Source organism: Rousettus aegyptiacus, unplaced genomic scaffold (assembly GCF_014176215.1).
Source record: "Rousettus aegyptiacus isolate mRouAeg1 unplaced genomic scaffold, mRouAeg1.p scaffold_m13_p_3, whole genome shotgun sequence".
NCBI classification, from domain to species: domain Eukaryota; kingdom Metazoa; phylum Chordata; class Mammalia; order Chiroptera; family Pteropodidae; genus Rousettus; species Rousettus aegyptiacus.
In genome coordinates this window covers 95,550,516-95,572,049 of record NW_023416306.1, presented here as the reverse complement: position 1 = coordinate 95,572,049, position 21,534 = coordinate 95,550,516, and the positions used below count along the sequence as shown (strand labels likewise).

The following is a 21,534-nucleotide window of genomic DNA, read 5'->3' as shown; positions in this document are numbered from 1 at the left end:
TTATTGAATACTGGGTTGAACTATAAATCAAACACGTTGGAAAGGATGTACAACTGAAGGCTGTATATGTATATACAGTATGTCAAAAAGCCTTTATTTTTATACTTCAAATGCTCTAAATTAATAAAAAGTAATACTTACCATGTTATCTTTTATTTTTTTTTATTCTTAAAATGCTTTAGTGACATAGCCTAATGGTGGAAATATCTCATACTAGTAGTAAGAACAGGTGTCATCTAGAACGTGCAGGTATTTTTGTTGACTTTAGCTACTGAAGTAGCATCATTTGGGATGCAGATATAAAATCAAGTTTGGTTATATCAAGGCCAAGGAGATATTTTTTGGAGTGCATGTTAATACAGGAATCTTTGGAAATGCTAAGAATGTACTTCTATTTTGAAACATTTTCCCCTGCATAATACATATTTTAACACTGCAAATAGCAGACTTCACATCTGAAGCTGTCACTTATAACTAATAACCTGGAAATGTACTCTAAACATTCTTTTTAAGAACAGCATAGGTAAGAGTTCTGAACAAAAGTATTTGCATGCAAATACAGACAGCACAAATGGGCCAAAGGATTGGTTCCAATTTGTGATTTCACAAGAATATATTTCAGCAACAAAACTTGTTTTCTTAGGGAACTGTGTAAAGGAATGTGGTTTAATATAACTTTATGTTTTCATCATAAAGGACTTCAAATATCATTTCAAATATGATCTGGTTTAAACAACAGTGCAAAATATAAAGTAGATTTAGAAACATATAGCTGAGATGTGTATTATTACTAAAGAAAACCAAGAGATTTACATCTTAACATAAGTCAACATTTTAAAAGGCCATTTTTGTGCACTTTAAAGATATTTTCCTTGTGACTTTTAAATACTATTTATGGAAAAGTTTAATTCCTTATAAAAACTTTAAATTTTGGCTTAATTTTTTTTCTTTAAGCATTTCTTGACCTCGGGAAAAAATGATTATCAACACATTGGGTTTTCATTGTGAAGCAATGTAAGAAAAACATAGGTCACAAAATTGATATTGCTTTTATAAATTTATTATAAACATAAAGAAATACAGCTGATTTCCATGCTATTTTTCCATATTCAGTTTATATACCTCATTGCTTTAAACTATGTTTCTTCTCACAGTTTTATGGACGTGGCCAAAACTACAGTCTCAAATTGTCTAGAGATAATTTTTGAGGTATCAAAATAAATTTTGTTCTTGGAATGTTTTCCCCTTTATGATTGTATATAATTGTACAATTATAATTTATAATTGTATTGGCTTAGATGATTGATAGTCTTGCCTTCTCAAGGTATAGCAAATATCCATTATCTCAAGGAGGAAAACACTTCAGAGACAATCACCAGTTCTCCTGAAGCCATGAATAGGTATATTCATAAACCAGCAGCATCACCGCACCACCTAGAAAAGGAAAGAGCTGGCTGTTACTGTAAAGCCTGTGTGGTAGTGTTGTCTTTCCCACTGGGTGTCTGAATCCATGAAGTCTCACACACCCTATTGGGCAGGGGCTACTCAGAATCATTTCTTGAGCTCTAATACATAGATATGAAACTATTGTGGAAAATTCTCAGAGCAAAATCAAGACCATTTTGAGTCTCCAAATACATTTTCCCCTTTAGAGTTTCTGTAACTTTTGTCATTTCTCATCAAATTCTTTTTCAGGCACTGTTAATTTTTAAAAGTAAATAAATTTAGACATTTAGTCATGTAAAGGCATGTAGCTTTCCCAAGAACAGAGACCTTTAGATTCTTCATATGTAGGCAAAGGATTTATCTTTTTCTGTCTATAATTAGCATTGTGGTAGTTGCATTCAAGAAGAAAATCTCTGAGATGGTACTTGATGAATGAGTCTGGTTTTTCTCTTACAGTTTTCAAAATTGCATTGTGAAAAATAGCTTGTGACTAGTTAAAAAATCTGTATTGCAAAACTAAGCTAGCTTTCAACTTTCTTTTGCTTTCATTCCTTTTATCTGCCTAGGACACATATGAATTGCACTTAATATGAAAATTTGGTAGTAGGGATAGGATGTCATAAGCACCATTTGTCTTAGAAGAGAAGAATTATAAAACTGGTTGCAAAGAGGCTTGCTACATAATATGTCAAATGGAACATGATACAGGAAAACAGGCCCTGAGCCCGCTGAATATCTAGACATCAGGAGAGCATTCGTATGTGGATGATTTTGTGTTCTGTCTGATACAGTAAATAGCACATATCCTTTAAGATAATCTCTATCCTTTCATGCCCATGTGAAAAATATCACAAAATCAAAATGTGGACAAATATCCTCAGCACAACTTAGAGAAGACTTGGCTATATGAACAAGAGATTGACTTGTGATGGAAAAAAATAGAACTTGATTTTGATTTTAGTTATTTTGTCATACACTTAAAAAATCTACAGGTCACACGTTTGTGTAACCTTATACCAAAGATAATTATCTGCCTGTAATTTTCATTTTTAAACCATGCAGATATTCTATGAGACTCCCCTCAGCTGCTGTAGCCCTCTTAGCTCTCTGGCAAACATGAAGGGATGCACTACAGAAGGTCATTAATATGATATAACTAATGCATTTACTTTTATTAACTGTTCACGATGTAAGACAAGGTCACATGGAACTGGGCTGGTTTTCAGCCAAGTAATATTTGGAGTTTAAACCACAGACTTCAAGCTTCTCCTTTCATGGGAGGTACCTACTGTTAGCCACATATAGCTGCTAAGGCTGTTATAAAAATAAGATGAGATATTTACCAGTGGGGGGCTGGAAATAAGAGGAGAGGACTTCTCTAGGACGAAGGATGACAATTCCAGGTTGACCTTTCTTTTCCTTTTTACTCTCTCTCTCTTCTTCTTTTTTAAAAATCTTTTCTTTAACTCAAAACTCTTACCTTTCTCTCTACCTTTCCTTCCTTTGTAGTTGCTAGGACTTGCACATTTGGAATGAGAGAGAAGGCCGGGTTTTGAATGAGATATCCAGTTATTCACAATGTTGTTTAGCCTGGGCAGTACGTTCACAGCAACCCTTTTCATTGGATTTAACACCACAGTGACACAGAACACCTCATGCAAAAACATTTAAAAAGCCAACCAAACATTTGCAAGCCTCTAACAAAACTTGGGGTTAGATTATTTAACGAATTTTGGATTAAGGTTCCAGTCAATTACCATTTTAGTCAACTCTCCTGGGTCGCCACCCTTTGCAGGCCCATCCCCCCTCCTGAGAAAGCTGTATTAGGGCCACGGTCTTACGATTTTCTCAAATACTAGGTCGACTAGCAGGTTTTTACTGCGTGGTGAAGGAAAAACACCACATATTTGCAGAGAGAGTTGCATTAAATCACCAATATTATTATTGGGTTCATTTTTATGCATGGGTCAATGACTAACAAAGCAGGTCTGAATCTCAAATATGAAGCAGAATCCAGGCTTAAATGCCTAAAAAGGTTGGGATAGATGGACTGGGAATTGAAGAGTGTTTTCTAAATACGAAGGTATGAACTGCTCACCAGCTTCAATTTATAGACTATATCTCAGGTTCTTAGGAATGCTGGTTCACTGGATTGAGATCTAGAGGTAAATGTGCATGTGTGTGAGTATGGTAGGGGAGGAGGACGGAGAAAGTTCTAGGAGAGGTTACCAGGATGTCTTAGTAGGTGAGTGTGGCCTGGTGAAAAAAAAAAAAAAAAAGTGTGGTCTAGCACATACTTCCATACTTATTCACTAGGTTGCAAATAGTCCAAGACTATTTGCCCAGGCAGTTGAATCTGCAGCAGTTATTTTCTTATCTATTTACATAGAGACAGCTGACTCTCTCTGTGGGGATGGCAGCCAGTTTATTTGTGGGCTTGTGTCCTGAGGTAAGGCCCAGAGCCAGGAGCCTCCACCACCATGCTGACAGAGGCCAGGAAGGTGAGCACCAGGCTGAGGCTTCACCATTCCCCAGAGGAGACTCTGAAGACAAGTGGCTCTTGCTGTTTGTGGAATCAAGTTGTCCTTCTTATCTTTTTTTCAAAATGACATTGGGGCAGGAGCAAGACTGAACTAGGAGCACCAGGAAAAGTTTTATTGAGCCGGGCCCTCACACACTGAAAATCCTTCCCTTCAGCCAGAAGCTACCATGTAAATACGTGGGTGCTCACTCAGACTCTAACTGGCTGTGGATCCTTTCCTATTGACTTAAGCTGGGCTTTGGCTTCTATCAGCCTCCAGCAAGGTCATAAATAGTACCTTATAAACAAAGGTAGAACATTTCTAATGGATGCCTCTGGTATCTTGAATACTCATAGGCAACTTCATATCCTCAGTGTTTCTGTCTTTCACAGTACGGTAAACTTTTATTGTGTTGCTGATGGACACAAGAAAAAAAAAGACAGTAGAACAATAAAGAAGAAGGATATAAGTAATAAAAACATTATTACCTGGTCCAAGCCTCATAACCTTGGGAAGTAGGCCCTTGTACAAAGCTAAAATCCTGTAAGCAGAAGAAAAAGATAAACATTCTAATTCTGAAAATAAAATGGAGTTGTACCTCAGCTTTATTTAGATGCTGACCTAGCATTTACATAAAAAAAAAAATATTTGAAATTATACCTATCTCAAATGAGACAGTATCTGGCTAAATATTCTGCAAAAACTTGGACAAAAGTAAAGAGCTCATCAATTCTTTATCACTCAAGCTATGCTGGTCTTGTCTAATCAGAAATATGACTTTCATCAGTATGATGGTTTCTGCTTTCAAGACAGGTCTTACTTTCAAGACAGCTGTGTATATGGACACAATGACTTTTGTTAATTAAATTTAAAAGACCACAAACTCAGTCTTCACATAAGGAAATATGATGCAGTTTAAATAAAAAGTAATTAAAAATTACTTGTTTACTTGAGAACCTGGGTGAGGAGAGATGAAGAGACAAAATAAGACTTAGGAAAAAAAAAAGGCTAGCAGAGAAGGCACGCACTTTAAATTTTGAAAAGAAAACTACTTTCATAGAACTCTCATGATTAATTCTCCCAGGAGAATATAATTAGGTGACATTTTAATTCGATTTACAGTGAGAAGACAATGATTCTCCAGACCACATGTTAACAGGGTACATTATATGCAATAGCATATTACGCAAAATGACAAGCAAAAAGTTCATCTTATCATTCTAAGATAAACGTGCAGCATATTGTATGGTGGTGGCTCACGTTTCTTGATGGTGTAAGAACGTTTTGCCAACATCTCATTTTTGTGTTATCTCGCAGTTTGTCATCTATTCCCTAGAGCTTCTCAGACAACCCAGTTTAGGAGGGCTTAATGACTTATCGAAATGGAAGTACACCCGTGATTTTAACAATACTTGAGTCTTTCTCGTGTATTAAAATAAGAATGTTACCCTTCTTCCTGATAGACTGTTGCCATTGTTTTAAAACAGGTTCTGTACTTGATCTCTCCAGGAACCGGCTGAGGCCCTTGAATCCTACTTTTGGCAACATCAAAAGGGATGTTAATGACTGAAGCTATTGTGCCTGAGAGAAGACCAATCCCAAATTTTCTCCAAAACTCCAAGGTTGGATCCTAAAAGAAAAGAAGAATAAAAATACCAGAGAGGGAAGCGGAAGCCCCCCAATCAGTTAAACACTATAAAGCAATATGTACTTAAGCAGAGCGCTGCACTCGAGGCACCCTCCTGTTATTCCAGCGGAACGCATTAGGATTTCCTAGGCTGGAACTTGTTTTCTTGACAATCCCATTGGCTATGTTTTTACACATGGTCTAAATTGCTGAAGTACACATTTCCTCACACAGGATTTATAAACACAGTTCATAAAGAAAGACTGGTATGGCATATGGGGATGATTTGTATAATTGGGCTTCACAATGTACTTAGTATTACTGTATCAAAACAGGAGAAATCCAAGCACACTATTAGCTAATTGGCCAGAATATTTTACAAATGACAGCAACTTCCACCATGAAGCCTACTAAAATGCTCATTTGTGTGTGGACCCCCACACGTTAAATTAAATCAAGGCTACTCTCAGTCTGCTGCTATTCCCCTCCAGGTTTTTTGCATTTATTTTCACGTGTAGCTGATCCACTGTACTGAGAAGTGCTAGCTTCCTGTTATTAACAAACCAACTTGGGGAGCCCGCAAAACAGCCTGTGACATTCCGTGCATTATAAACAGTAGTAAGTCACTGGACTAATTGGCTGAAGAATTTACAACCCATTGTTCCCGAATCTTATTCTTCCTTCATAGCAAAGTAAGAAAGGAGAGAGACAGCGGAGAGAAGGAAGAGGAACAGAGAGAGGGGGAGAGAGAGAGAGAGAGAGAGAGAGAGAGGAAATATTTCTTCTTTTCATTTAAATTTCGGTCTTTTGCATTGGTCGGATTTGATTTTCCACCCCTCCCTGCTCTGCTTTCTAACATCAAAGTATTTAATTAGGTCTTATGTGGGAGTCACTTTCCTTCAGCTTATTTTTGTGCCCAGTGAGCTCACATTATACTTTGTTATAATGAATTTGCTGGGAAGTTCTCATTATGTTTTCGGCCTCAGTTCTTGCCCCGCAGAGAGGTCATCTCATGTACCATAAGTTGCTGGTGGAGACCTCACAGCCTTCCCCTGCTCTCTCTTTTGGTCAATGTCTTAGAACGATCTTCTTGGAGGAATGATTCAGGGTTGTGCCACAATACTACTTTATCCAGCAAAAGAACTAAAGGGGGAAAGACTCTGCTTAATTAAAAAAAAAAAAAAAAAAGCATTGCATGCATCTAGCTTCTATGGAAGAAAACTTCTGGAAGCTCAGAAATTTTCAACTGAATCAAGAGCCAGATACCATCACAGAAACTCCTATGTGGCTAAATATAAAGAGTGAGAGGTTCGCTAATAATTCTTGGATCCAGGCCATACAGGTGCCGGGTAGGTTTAAAGGGATTTAAAAACCAACAGGGTGTTTCAACAGGAAAAACAATGCAGTGATTGCAGTGTGAGTGAGGTGTGTTTAAATAATTCCCCCTCCCCCCATTTTTTCTCTTTTACAAGGAGAGAAAAATGCCTTTATGTTGCCCTTCTCCATTATGGCACAGGCGCAGAACAGGAGCTCCGGAGGACAGCAGATTCAGGACCAGCTCTGGCTGTCTGACTCTGCACGAATCGCACAGTACCCGGTGTGTAGAGGGACCTTTTTAACACCTGCCTTACCTTTGTACTGCATGATTTTTCTGAGCAGTAAAAATAACAGCAGTAAAATAAAAAATAATAATAGCTATGAGTGTTATACAAGCCTGGCAGAAAACAGGTAGTATTATGATGAAGCTTGTTTTCTAAAGACTGAAGGCACCCTGAAATAAAACTCTCCCATGCTGTCTCTGGGACACAGCCAAGCTCTCTATTTCAGTGGAGGACAAGAGTGAAAAGAGTGTGCACATTGTCCTGGGGATTTCAGGGTACCTCGTCAAGCGTGCAGCCTCTCCTATCTCCTGATATGCTTGCTGAGGATTAGAGTTGAAGATGGAGGGTAAACTAAGACACTCACAGTAAAGGTAATCGTATTTGAGACACTGCTGGAAACCAAAACCTATAATCCTAGAGCCATCGGTGTTCACTGGCACAGGTATGTGTTGAACCTGTGTTTCGTATACATTTCCCAGCACAGTAGTGAGGTCCCGCAGTAGTTCCCAAGTCCAGCTGTGGCTCAGAATCACCTAGGAGCTTTACAAAAATGTGGATTTCGGGGCCCCACTTTGGGTTCCCAGATCGGAATCACCTGGAAAAGTGCCTGAAAGTTGTTTTAAAAGACCTTCAGGACTTCTGAAGCTGCTAGGCTGAGGACCCATGTCTGCGAATCAGTGATTTTGATATTCCATACAGGCAAAACAGATGGTCAGTTGCTCCCCCTCTCTGCATTCAAGGAAGGGGAAAAGTCTTCTTGGATGGCAAAGAGGTATCCCTCACCATCTGGCCTCTAGACCTTTGGCCAGTCTCTTCATCTAAGCCTACGATCTGTTTAATGCAGCAGCCCAGCCTGGGAGAGCCCTCTTAGCTCGCCTCTGCTTTCTGTGCTACATGTTGTCAACCATCATCAAATGAATACAGCCTCTCAAATGCCTCTCCCCTGCGTCCCTTCCCTGCTGCTCCCGCTTCTCTGGCTTTAGTTTGCATTCCCATTAACTTCACAAAGTCTTGCTTTCTTCTTGCCCTCTATTGTCTATTTTTCGCAGTGGCACCAGGGTCCTCTTTTTACAAAAACAGATCTGCTTCTGGCATCTCTCTAGTCAAAGACCCTCAATCCTTCCCCACTGCATGGAGAGAAAAGCCAAAGCTCCTCATTTGGCCTTCATTGCCCATGCTCCCCCAATATGCTTCCAACTTATCTTTCTAGACTCAAGTTCTACACCTCTACCCCCAACACCATATTGTGTGTGGTCACACTGATTAAATTATAATTATGCAAATTGATACCAAGCACTTTTCTAACTCTACGCTTTTTTCTCCGCCAGATTCACCTACAGCAGTCCCACTCCTCCTCTAGGGTCCAGTGTAAATCTCATGTTTCCAAGAAACTATTATGGATCCTTGTCAAAATTGACTTCTCCTTCTCTTGTACTCCTAAAACACTGTCTGAACCACAATCATTGCCCTTGCTATGGCTCACTTTGTGCTTGATTTTATTTGTTTGTTTGTTTGTTTTTGGTTTATTTTTGCTGTATCTATTTTCCTGAGTTGGCACAACATAGGAGCATGTGTTATTCTTCTTTGTGTCATCTCTTGCATAGTATACACAATAGTTGCTCAATAAATGTCTGTTGATTGGCTTATCAATGTACTTATTTTGGTAGAAACGATGAGAATTAAACCTAACTTTTAATCATCATTTCTTTAGACGCGGTGTTTTCCAGCCTGGAAATGAACCCGTATTCGAACTTCACATTTCTGTCTTTCTGTTAGGAGGCGTTAACATAGGGACATGACAAGGCATTGGATATTTGCAAAGCAGAGTATTTCAGGACTAATGAATTGAGGCTCTCAGGTCACAGAGCCAGGCCTGGGCTCGTTAGACCCCATTACTCAGTGACTCACAGAGAGAACCATAATATGGCAACCTGCAATGGGCACAGAGTAAGGTTTTGAAATATTACTCTTTGGGTTCTTCTTTATTATACTTCCTGATCATTCCCCTAGGAGGGAGAGGCATCCACTTGCCTCAAGAAAGAGGATTGTCATAGCAGAACTACAAAAACAGAGAAAAAGGTAATATTTAGTGTTTTTGGTTTTCAAATTAGACTCTTCCATGTATTACATCAGTTAATCTGCACAATCTTTGAGATAAGACCTGTTATTATTTTTATTTTACAGATGAGTTAACCAAAAAGTTAAGTATAAGAAGGGAATTTTTGTTACATTCTAGTGAACTTAAAACTTTGCCTTAGGGTGAAGTTTTTCTACAGATACTTCTGCGGGTCGGTGGGTAGGCTGGTGGAGGGGATGTCTGAGAACCTCCTGAAATTATAAGCAATGCTTCTGCATATGTGCATATGGGATTTTCTGGAGAGAGTGTATATAGATTTTATCAGGCTCATAAAAGCTTAAAAACAACTTTATAACACCATTTCCCCTACCAATAAATTTATAAAGTAAGAAGAGGGCAATTCAGAGTTGAAAGATTGGGGCTGAAAATAGAAAGCCCTGTTCTTCACAGGGGTTATCAGGCAATTCACCTTGGTGAAAAGGTTGCTACCCACATTCCTGCTCTGGACTCAGGTTACTCACACTTCAACTGTATCAGTGAACTCGCTGGTTCTCAAAGTGTGATCCCTGAACCACTATCATCAGTATCACATAGGAACTTATTAGAAATGAAAATTGGGGTTCTATCCCAGGCCTACTGAATCCGAACTCTGGGGATAAAGCCCATCAATCTATTTAAATAGTCTTCCAAATTATTCTGATTGATGCTAAAGTCTGAGAACAACTACTTCACTGAAGTTTATGGTTCATCTCTCTGGATCCTTGGGCTGGAAAAATGATGCTCTAAGAGGCTCTGGAGGTTCTGGAAAGCATTTTAAAGCTTTCTTTGGTAGCAGGGCATTGTTTTCTTAAGGCTACAGAACTAAAGGCAATGCTGTTAACTTGCCAAGCTCAGTCCAAAGCAAGAATGAACATCCATGAGGCTGTTGGGTCTCAGCGAGACTTATCACATGGTCTGAATGGGTATTCTGTACTGGCTATTGATGAATCACTCCAGCATTTCTGTCAATAACCACGACAATAAATAACAATAAAATTAATAGCAAAAATAGAAGCAATAAAATGTTATGAGATTTGTATTTTTCACACCTTTCATTATGAAAAATAGTACTATTAATAAGTTATTTATTATAAGATATGTTATATACAAAAATATATATGAAACATATATTAAGAACTCTATGAATTAAGTATGTAACACCATTGTACAGATAAGGATATGAGACTTAAAGAGTTAAGTCAATTGTCCAAGATCATATCAGTTATAAGAGGTGAAGCCTGGATTTGAATTCAGGTTTTTCTGGCTCCCAATCAGATACTCTTAATCATTGTGTCATATTTCTGTCATCTATCATTCATTTGTTGTGTATTCATCTAAAAACTATCTATTGGATGTCTATATGTGCCTGGTCCTACACTGGTGCTAGAGTTGAGTATGAAGGTAAATGGTCCAGAATAAGGGCGGAGTTGGGTATATCATCAAGTATCATGGTATAGTGTAATGAGTACCAAAGTGGGGGAATGAACAAAATGCAGTAGGAAACATGCAGTAGAGAGAAGAAAGTTATTCCTGGGCTTTCATTATCAATGTCCTGTTAGAAAGTACCAAGCTTCTGCCTCTAAAAAACTTAGTCACTTGTTGGGTGTTTAGGAAGTCAACACAAGACATCTCATTATTACAAGTCACTATGTATTAGCTGAATAGCTAGCCATCTTGCTTGAGTATCATGTTACTTGGAGTGTCATTTTGCCTTTCCATTAGTTTATTTTAAAAACTGGAAAAATATGATGACAATAAGACACCATGTGCACTGTGTCAAACATGTTCTGTATATTTAAGCTTCACAACATCCCTGAGAAGATGAGGTAACTGAGGTTTACAGAAATTTCCTACCTTCGAGGGGATATAATTTTCAATTAGTCAAAAGAGAGCTAAGATCCTAGTATTTAGAAGTAAAGAAGCCAAAATATTGAGAAGCTCTAAAACTGTCAGACATCAAACAGTAGCATTAGATACCTACACTTGCCACTTAAGACTTTAATTCAACATCCTAGGAAATCACCTCTAAATCTAAGAGAAGATATAAGTGGTAGAAGAAAAAATCATAGAATCACAAGATTAGAAGTGAATTCAGAACATTGCCCAACCTAAGGAATGACAGCAACAAGATGGCAGAGTAGAAAGCCATGGACTTTCCTTCCTCCCACAAACACACTGAATCAACAAGAATTTGCAAACAACTTCTCGGTGTGAGAAAACTAAAAATTAGTTGAAAGTCTCCTGTACTCTGGGTAAACATGCAATCAGACTCATGGAAACCAGTAGAGAGATTCAGGACACCCTCCCACCAGAGTACCTGCCCCAGCCATGTAATCAAGAAGACTCTCCTAGGGGAAGGAAGAAACTGGTTTGCATGTCCAGCACCCCAACTTTTCTGAGGAGACTCCCCAAAGGACTGGCTTTTGTCTTGCCAAGCTTGGTGCTCTGATGAGTCCAGCACAATCAAGCTACCTGGAGGTACCGGAGATGATGACATGAGCTGATAGATGCCATGGATCCTCCCCACTGCTCAGCATGGAACAAGCTGATGAAAAATTTCAGCTCTCAGCTTCTTCTTTGGGAGGCAAAGCATTGATCTATGTATCCAGCATCCCAACTTCTCTGGTCTGCCTAAAGAACTGGCATCTTTCTTTCCAGTCTTGGGGTTCTGTGTGTGTGTGTGTGTGTGTGTGTGTGTGTGTGTGTGTGTGTGTGTGTATTCAACTAATGTTTGACAAGCATACCAAGAATATACAATGGGGAAAGAATAGTTAGTCTTCAACAAATGGTGCTGGAAAAACTGGTTATTGACATGCAAAAGAATAAAATTGAGCCCTTATATTACACCATACACAAAATCAATAAAAAGGGGATTAAAGACTTAAACATAAGACCTGAAACCATCAAATTCCTAGAAGAAAAGACATGGGAAAAACTTTGTGACCTGGGTCTTGGCAATGATTTCATGGATATGATACTAAAAGCAGATACAACAAAAACAAAAATAGACAAGTGGGACTATATCAAACTAAAGAGCTTTTGAACAGTCAAAGAAACAAAAGAGTAAGAAGGCAACCTATAGGGGAAATATTTGCATACCATATATCTGAGAAGGCATTGATATGTAAAATATATAAGGCGCTCCTACAACTCAGTACCAAGAAAACTAATAACATGATTTAAAAATGTGCAAAGGACTTTTATAGACATTTCTCCAAAGAAGACATACATTTGGCCAACAGGGATATGAAAGAATGCTCAACACCACTAATCACCTGGGAAATGTAAATCAAAACCTCAATGAGACATCACTTCACATCTCTTAGGGTAGCTGTTATCAAAAAAACAAAAGACAAGTGTTGGCAAGGATGTGAATAAATTGGAACCCTGTACACTGTTGGAAAATGGTGCAGCCTCTATGGAAAACAGTATAAAGTTTCCTCAAAAAATTAAAAATAGAACTATTATATGATCTAGCAATCCCACTTCTGGGTATTTATCCAAAAGAACTAAAATCAGGATCTCAAAAAGATATTAGTAATGCTTATGTTCATTCACAATATTAACAATTCACAATATTCAATGCTATTCACAATAACCAAGATGTGGAAATAACCTAAATGTCCATTGACAGATGAATGGATAAAGAAAATGTGGCATAGACATACAATGGAATATTATTCACCTTTAAAAAAAGAAAATTCTCCAATATGTGATGACATGGATGAACCTTGAGGACACTGTGTTAAGTGAAATAAGTCAGTCACAGAAAGACAAATACTGTATGATTCTGCTTATATGAAGTATCTGAAGTAGTCAAATTCATAGAACCAAAAAGTGGAATGGTGGTTGCCAGGGGCTGGGGAGAGGTGGAAATGGGAAGTTACTAATCAGTTTCAGCTAAGCAAGATAAATAAACTCTAGTGATCTGCTGTATGACACTGTACCAATAGTCAACAATAATGTATAGTTAAAAATCTGAATAAGGGCAGATCTCGTGGTAAGTGTTTTTACTGTAATAAAGTAAAAAAAATCTCTCAAAATTGTTAGAAAAAAAAGAATGTCGTCTAGCCTAAGTAAAATATTTAGGATGGATCATATCTTAATTATTTAAATGGATATTAATGTTGATGAAAAATTTGTTCTGTCATTAAAAATGTCCAACTTAACTGTCATTAAAAACTTCCATAATTTGTTCCAACTGTCATCAATCAGAAAACTTTCTTTGTTCCTAACCCACATTCCTCACACATTAGCCTAAATTATTTTACTCCATTGCAAGGGCAATCAACTGTCACCATTCTTGATATAATTTATCACTATCTAAAAAAATGTTATTAAAATAATCTTCATGCTTAAAAACACAGTTCTTTTAAAATATTTATTTATAAGCAGTATGTATTATTTCCTCATCTACAGATGAGCTTTATTCTTTTCCTCTAAATGTTTTCTAAATTTTTTCATAAGATATGGGGCTGATAACTAAACTGGAGCTGAGTAGCCTGAAATGTTAATGAATATTACATGCATTGATCCTGTTTTGTGATAGTAATATAAAATCCAATATTTACAGTTTTAAAAAGTTAATAATTCCTTGGCAAACATTTGATGTTGACATTCCATTTCACAAATGAGGAAACTGAGACAGAGAGAAGGAATAACTTACCAAAAAGACATGGCTAACTAGTAAGTGCCAGAATTGGGAATCAATATCAGGTCTCTTACTAGAGATGTCATGGCTGTTTCCATGACATTGTGACATTTGTGTGAGTACTGAGCTGAAAAGGTGTATTTGCCAGCTCCTCTTAAGGACAATCATTGGGTTTCCCTGACAGGACGTACTATTTATAAATTCTCCACAGCTTAACAAAAGACACTAACAAGCATGTGATCCAAAAACATTGAGAGCCAAGTCATCCAGAAATGGACTCAAAATAGTTATCAACACATCACATATTTGTAACTAATTTAACCATCTACTCCAAACAATATAGCCAACAGTTAAAAACAGCACCAGTAATTTAAGGCAATGGCACTTAAAGAGTTAATATGAAGAGAGGCAAAATATCTTAATCAAAAAAAGCATATGCCTCCCTTTTTACCTTCCCTGGCATGGGATTTGATGCCTTGCTTTATGACTGGCCAGCTGGCTGCTAGCTAGATAAACAGAGAACCTTTGCCCATCTCACAGGCTTTTGTGATTAAGGTCTGGCATCTTTAATAAGACATTCCACACTGAGCCATGTTAGAAGGAGAGGGTTAAAGAAGATGGGGGAAGTCGGATTTGTTGGCTAGTGAGGACTAGGGGTGCGAGGGAGACTGTCCAGGAAGCCTGATGCTCCCTACAAGGCAAGGTTGAGCAGAGTACAGAAATAGGCTTTTCATTCAAGGGAGCTCAATATGAATATACACTTCAAAATCTAGTCTGAGAACCTTCCTACTTCACTTCAGCCCAAATCACATTTCCTTTGCTCCTTGCAAATTCACTCACCTTTAAATTTTCTCCTGGAACCATGCCAAATCTGAGATCTTCTTGATTTTAGTTTTAAGTAATTTTAACAAAATTCTTAATGACCTAACTTGAAAGTCAGTAGCCCCTGGTTCCTCAGACAACCTTAAAATGAACACATGGAGAGAAATGTTCTGTGTTCACAATTGACCTTGGATGATTCTAGAGTGGATTTAATGTTGCTTGTCACACATCACTAAAATAGGTTTGCCATTTGAAGAACTAAAATTATTGTTCAGGAGTGACTGGAGGAGACTTCCGTAAAATACTTTGGATAAGAAAATTAAAGACAACACGGTGGTCCTATGAGGAGTCATATCTGCAGGTATCACAGAGTATTTCTTTGCAGAACTCTTTTATTCTGCTCCCTCCTCTCCCAGTGGGTGAATCAATTGTTTGATGACGAGAATGTTGTGACCATAACAGGGTGATTCAAAAAGAATTGAATATTTATATATAAACATGTGGTCAAAACCAATTTTAATAGTTATTTTTACAATATTACGAATGGTCAGTTTGTGCTAACAGAACACATCAATTCTATACTTAAATTAATTCCATCCCTTTTGTTGCCCATCATCATCAATAGTTGAAGGGGGTGGCCATGATGCAATCCTTTATTTCCTCAAGGCTGTAAGCAAGAGGTGATATAAACATGAAGTTTGTGATGCATCCCGACATTAAGAATCTGCAGAAAACCCACTCTAGTAATACATTTTTGAAAGTTCCATTTTCTTTTGAATCATCTTTGATCTCAGAAAACCACTTGCAAAAGTCTTCCATGTTATCCTGATTAATAAGACATTGAATTAATAAGACACTGAAAGGAGGATGGATGGTTGTATAGTTGAAGAACCCTCATCTGGCTAAACAAAATAATAATTCTGTGAAAGATAGGTCCATGTGGCAGCCTGAAGAGGGGCTGGATGAACCTGAGTGAAGATGTGAAAGGTCTGCTCATTGGATCTGCTGATGACACAGTCAGGGAGGGGAAGCTAGAATGATAGATGAGAAAGTCAACATCAACTGAAAGTTATCACAGGCTCTAGCACTGGACTGAACCCACAGGATTAAATTTAATCATAATGAATACAAACTACACAAATTCAAGATGAGAAAATCTTGATTTGACTGCAGTTCATGTAATCTGGGATTTTAATTGACCATAAAGCTTTCTACATGCCAACATCTTGATGTAAAAGCAACAACATTCTACCCTCCTCCAAGCCCCTGACAAATCTCTTCAGAATTCATCTCTGTAAAATCTTTGGCTGCATGAAGAAAGGCATGTGTTCAGATCACAGGAAGAGTTGATCCTAGCATACTGTGGATTAATAACCTCACAACTATAGTATTGTGTTTTGTTCTGACACTGACATCGACAAATCTGATGCATTTATAGTGGGAGAGACAGACTGAACGGAGGACCAGAAACTGTCATTTAAAGAGGGTTTGAGGAACTGTCACTATATTCTTAAGAAGGAAAGACTCAAAGGCTCACGTAGTCATACATTTGAAGAAGTATAGTACAGTGATTAAGAGCATGGGCTCTGGCATCAGAGCTCCTGGATTCAAGTTTTGACAAGATCTAGAGGAGAGGACCACTGAACTCTGATGCTCTCTGTGAAGACCCCTTCAAAGCCTTTAAAGGGCTGTGCCATGTCACGTTCATCTTTGTGACACATATACCAGGCCTGACACACGACAGGCATTTAATAAATGCTTTATCTCTCCTTTGTAAAGATGTGCTACACAAAGAACCAAGGTCTCAGAAGTAATTTTAAAGGAGGTACATACACACACTGGTTAAGCACCGAGTAGCAACGGCAAGGCAAATAATAGCCACGCTTTATTTGCCCCACAGCTGGCAATGGTTGTCATGAAAACGATGTGGTGTGCTGAAATCGTAGTTGCCTCCTGGTAACTGAAAAAGAAGGCAGCTTGAGTGAGAGTTAACTGCATTTTTTTTTTTTTTAGGAAGAAATTTACATTTAATATATCGAGTTTTAGTGGGTCCAAGTCAACTAGAAATAGAGTTAGTGCTCAGAAAAGAAAATATCTTTTATCTTCTCTAACCTTGGCTCTCTTTTGTTTGTTTGTTTGTTTGTTCATAAACTTAGACAAATGCATTTCCCCCCAATGTCATGGAATTGTGCTGTTTTGTCCCCCAATGAAAATACCCGCTATTGAAGCTTAATGAAAAAATACATTCGTTTCCACTTCACAGCTATCAGAAGAATCTATTATAGTGTTTGTTTTCTCTTCATGTAAGATAATTTAGGGAAATGCTAGCTCCTCACTCCACAGAAGGTCACTAACTAAAATGAGATGGTTTAATTGATAAGCACTCTTTAAGGAATGTGGACTATTCCCAAGATCCTATCCTGGCAGGGCTCTGGGCTTTGGAATGAAATCAAAGTCTTGTTAAAAGCTCAGCATCTAAATGTAGCCATTCAGAAAATAACCATGAAAATTCCTTTTTTCCCCTTAAGCTATCTGTTCTTTAAAGTGTTGTGAAATGTAAAATAATTTTAAAGGTCTTACCCACTTAGCTCAAATATAAAATACATACAATGTCAAAATGGGTTAGGGTTTAAGCATAACACTTATAACTTGATTATTTTATATATATATTATTTCATGTATAAGTGATAAGTGTGTGTAATATATATACATCTCTCTGTCTCTCTCAATATTACACACACACACACACGCGCATACACACATACACACACACACACACACACACACACACATATATATATAAATAATTTACATGGATAGATAATACCTTCTGAGAGTCAATTATATCACTGAGTATTATCATACAAAATGCAGGAAAGTATTAATATATTTCCTTGGGAACCCATAGGATTTTTCTGTTTTGGTGTGCTTTATCTATTCCTTGCCTCAATAAAGGCACTGACTCCAAGGAAAACTAACAAACCAGGTTCCCAAAACAAAATTCTAAAGGTTGAGAAGTCAGGGCAAAGACACACTGAGATGATCTGATATGGAGGTAGGCAGATAATCACGAAGTCTTTGAACCAAATTTATTTCATTAGATTCTACTTCTAGACTTCTTCTATAAATGAAACTTTCCCATGCCCATTTAGTTCCACTTATGTAATATGTTTGTTCAACACGATCTGTCAGTTAAATCATTAAAGGACATCAACTGCCTTATTATTACATGCCTCAAACATTCTGGCCCAGTTTCCCTCTGCAGCCTCCACTGCCCTTCCCCCACGGTTCACTGTACACCAGTTACCCTCATCCTTTAGCCCCTCTCGTCTTCCCCGAACCTCTTTCTGCTTCAGGGTAGTCACACATCCTGTTCATCCTCCTCATCTTGGCCTGGCTTATCCTCCTCCTTGAGCCCTAGCCTAAACATTGTTTCCGAAGGAAGGTCTTTCCTATACCCTCAGCCTATCCCGCCATGTGCTTGATAGTTGTCTTTCATGTCACTTAGCGTGACTGCCACAATTTTCAGTTCCCTGTGTAATGACTTGTTTATCGTCTGTCTCTTCTACTAGACTGTAAACCTCGTTATGGCAGAAGTGGTGCTGACACAGTGAGATGGTACCTGGCACGCAGTAGATGTGCCATAAATACTTCTGGAATGAATGAATAGAAGGAACCTACTGGGAATCTAAAGCTACCTGCACTTCATTTCCATCCACTTGGGTGGTGTCTGACTGGAAAATTTTGGTCTTAAGTTTATTTAAGAAAGTGTCAGAACTCCTGCCCCCTTTCTTTTTGCCCTCCTCATACCCCACTGCACCCAACACACGCACCGCAGGGAGTCTGTGAAAACTGCCAGTGAAAGATACTACATTTTACTACAGAATCTTGTCACATATTCTGGAATTTTACAAATAATATATACTTGCAGTTTTGCCCCAGTAGTTACCAGAAAGGAGAGTGTTCTTAATGAAACTTGAATGCTCTTGTCCTTCTCATTACCAGGTGATGGTAAGACTAATGATTGAGTGGAGGAGAATCAGAAAAATAACTAGCCATAAATTAAATCCTACTATGATCTAATTCTACTGAGATTCTTCTTTATAAAATACAAGCAGCTCTGCCTAAGTTCTCCATTTGAACCCAAAGGTGCACTTTTCATTCAGCTTAGTGCACACCTCCAGGAAAAATATAGCTCCAAATTATGAAACTAACACATTTCCACATTTCTTTTGATAAACCGAAGTGGGTCTGGCACCACCCTCAGGCGTTCTACAGAATTTACAAAACAAAGAAAATACTAAAAATCAAATGAAAAAGGAAAATAGTGTTGTATTTCTAAAAGGCAATCTCTCATGAATATTACCCTAGTAGAAAATAAAATATGTTTGACTTGATGCTGTCTGTAGTAAAATGGCCACAGGGACAGGTCTAAATGGTTTATTAAGTAAGAAAGATTGAACATAAGAAAAATTGTTCTCTCCTAGAATATTTTGAACCCACACATGTAATTTATATAATGGCACAAGTCAACACAAAAGGTCTACTGTTTTTGGCAAAACATGCTTCCATGCTGCAAACATGCTTAATTAGGAAGCAAGTTGAAAGCACAGTTTGATACTCTTCAGAGGCAATTTCTACTATTATTATTATTTTACTTATGGAAACCTATGAAAAGCAGAAATATAGAAGCAGAAGGCAAAGTTACTAAAGACATTTTAATCTCACGATTCTCATCTGTGCATCAACATCACAAGTATTATGCTCTGAACATGACCAACTTGGAAGAGTAATGAAAGAAATTGTTTTTGGAATGAAAGCTTACTCCGGTGGGTATCTGAAAAAGATGTCAGCATTTAAGTTAATCAATATCTGTTTCTAGTGGGCTTTACTTTGAGAAGTGATGGCCTCTTTCTGGGAAAGAGGGATAATTCTTTATACTGACATTCCTTTCCATTTATTTCAAGATGTAAATAAATGCCTCCATTAAATGAATGCCATGGTTAGTTAACACACACCCAGAGCAGTCTTTTCTCTATCGTAGCTACTTACTCACCATTCGGTAGGAACAGCTAGATCCTAAAAAATAAATCTAAGGGAACATAACACAGGGCATCATTTTCAAACTGGTAATCCCAGTTTTTCCAGTGCTGTGTCTTATAAGTCTACTTTTTTATGGATTTTAGATTAAGGATGTAAAAAGGGAGATCCAGTTTAAAAGTCTGAATGAGGCACAAGAGGAACCTGGTTATATAACCTTGGATACTCTAGCTATATTTCACTTACTTAAATTTTAGTTATCATTTTTAAGAGATAACTATGTGTGACAAAAAGGTAAAATGTAGAGTTAAAGCATCACATGATATAGTGGAAAGAGTTCTGGCCTCTGGTACCTTCCCTCCACCTGCTATATGACCTCAGATAAATTATTTCAGTAACTTTCAGCTCTGGGCCCTAACTTCCCATTTGGTTGCCTCATCTGTAAATTAGTTATTGTGATGAGGATCAGGGAAAATCATGGAGTCCACAAAAATGGTTTTGATAGTATGAAATGGCATAGAAGATGGGGATATTTCTGTGATAACTTGGAAATTGTATCTACCAGAGATCACCAATCTGAAGAATTACAAGTTAACAACTTTAGGAGTGGATATGCACCCTGAGTTATCTGGGTTTACTGTTTTAAGTTCTTATTTTATCTCTGTAGACATAGCCTTAGAGTTCAGTAAAATGTGAAAAAGTTAACTAGGTACTCTATTTTGTGAGATTTTTATTAAAAATTTCAGTGATTTATTTTCTATTATAAAAATAATACATGCTTATTTTAGAAGCTTCCAGCAGCTCAGAATGATATAAAGAAAAGGACTTTCCCTCCACTGCTGCTTGCTCTCTCCTGCTCTCCCTCTTTTGCGCCCTCCCCCACCCCCTCCTCCCTCCCTCCTTACCTCCTCTCTTCCTCGTCCCCTCTCTCTGTCTCTTTGTCTCTGTCTCTCTGTCTCTCTCTGTCTCTCTGTCTCTCTGTCTCTGTCTCTCTCTCTATCTCTCTCTCTCTCTCTCTCTCTCTCACACACACACACACACACACACACACACATGACTTCCCATTTTCACTCCCAAGAAATAACCATTATGGACAGTTTCTTATAAAATTGAATACTTTGAAAATGGAAAACACTGTAAAACAATTTATGCACTTAAAAAAATTAAGTTAAAGAAAAATCTAGAATTATGCCATGCCACTCAGGGTTGGTGAAATCTCAACTTCCCTTGGAAAACAGAATGACTGATTGCTGGGCGAGGGAACTGAAACAATAGTCCTGTAAACAAACTGTCCAAAGCTAATGGCTAGAGACGGCCCACAGCGATGAGGAGACAAAGCCTTTAAGGAACAGCACCTCCTCCTTGTGGTTAACAACTTGATGACTTTCTTCAACATGTTTTAATGATTATCATACCTTCCTCTTCACAAAGGATTGATTTATTATGGTTTAAATTTAAAGAATACTGGTTTCCCAGTTTTGAATCAGGCTTATATTACACAACACATAAAATCAGTGACTTTGTTCTAGGCAAGAAAAATCACAGTGTTCATTTAAGTTCAAAAGGAACAGTCCCGAGGGAAAATTCCTCGTGCGGTTCTACATGCTGGCTAACTGGTCCCATCACCAGCTTGGCCACCTCTACTCCTTTCCCCATAGCTGTCATCAGCACCACTGCCCTTAACACTTCCACGGCACCTTAAAATTTAC

At 37.8% G+C, this 21,534-nt stretch overlaps 1 protein-coding gene across 6 annotated transcripts in view; it reads right to left on the bottom strand.

The window, feature by feature from the left end:
• Positions 1-1,044: 1,044 nt before the first annotated feature.
• SLC25A21 (solute carrier family 25 member 21) overlaps positions 1,045-21,534 on the bottom strand; it is a 424,384-nt gene continuing 403,894 nt past the window's right edge. For 4 of the 6 annotated variants that reach the window (XM_016138606.2, XM_036238731.1, XM_016138608.2 and 1 more), the window contains 2 exons: positions 5,417-5,598; positions 1,476-4,509 (listed from right to left, as the gene is read on the bottom strand). In XM_016138606.2, coding sequence (XP_015994092.2) covers positions 4,290-4,509; positions 5,417-5,598 — 402 coding nt within the window. In that variant the 3' untranslated portion in view covers positions 1,476-4,289. Of the gene's footprint in view, positions 1,435-1,475; positions 4,510-5,416; positions 5,599-21,534 lie in introns of those variants that run through there. The other 2 variants (XM_016138605.2, XM_016138607.2) reach the window with 1 other exon arrangement.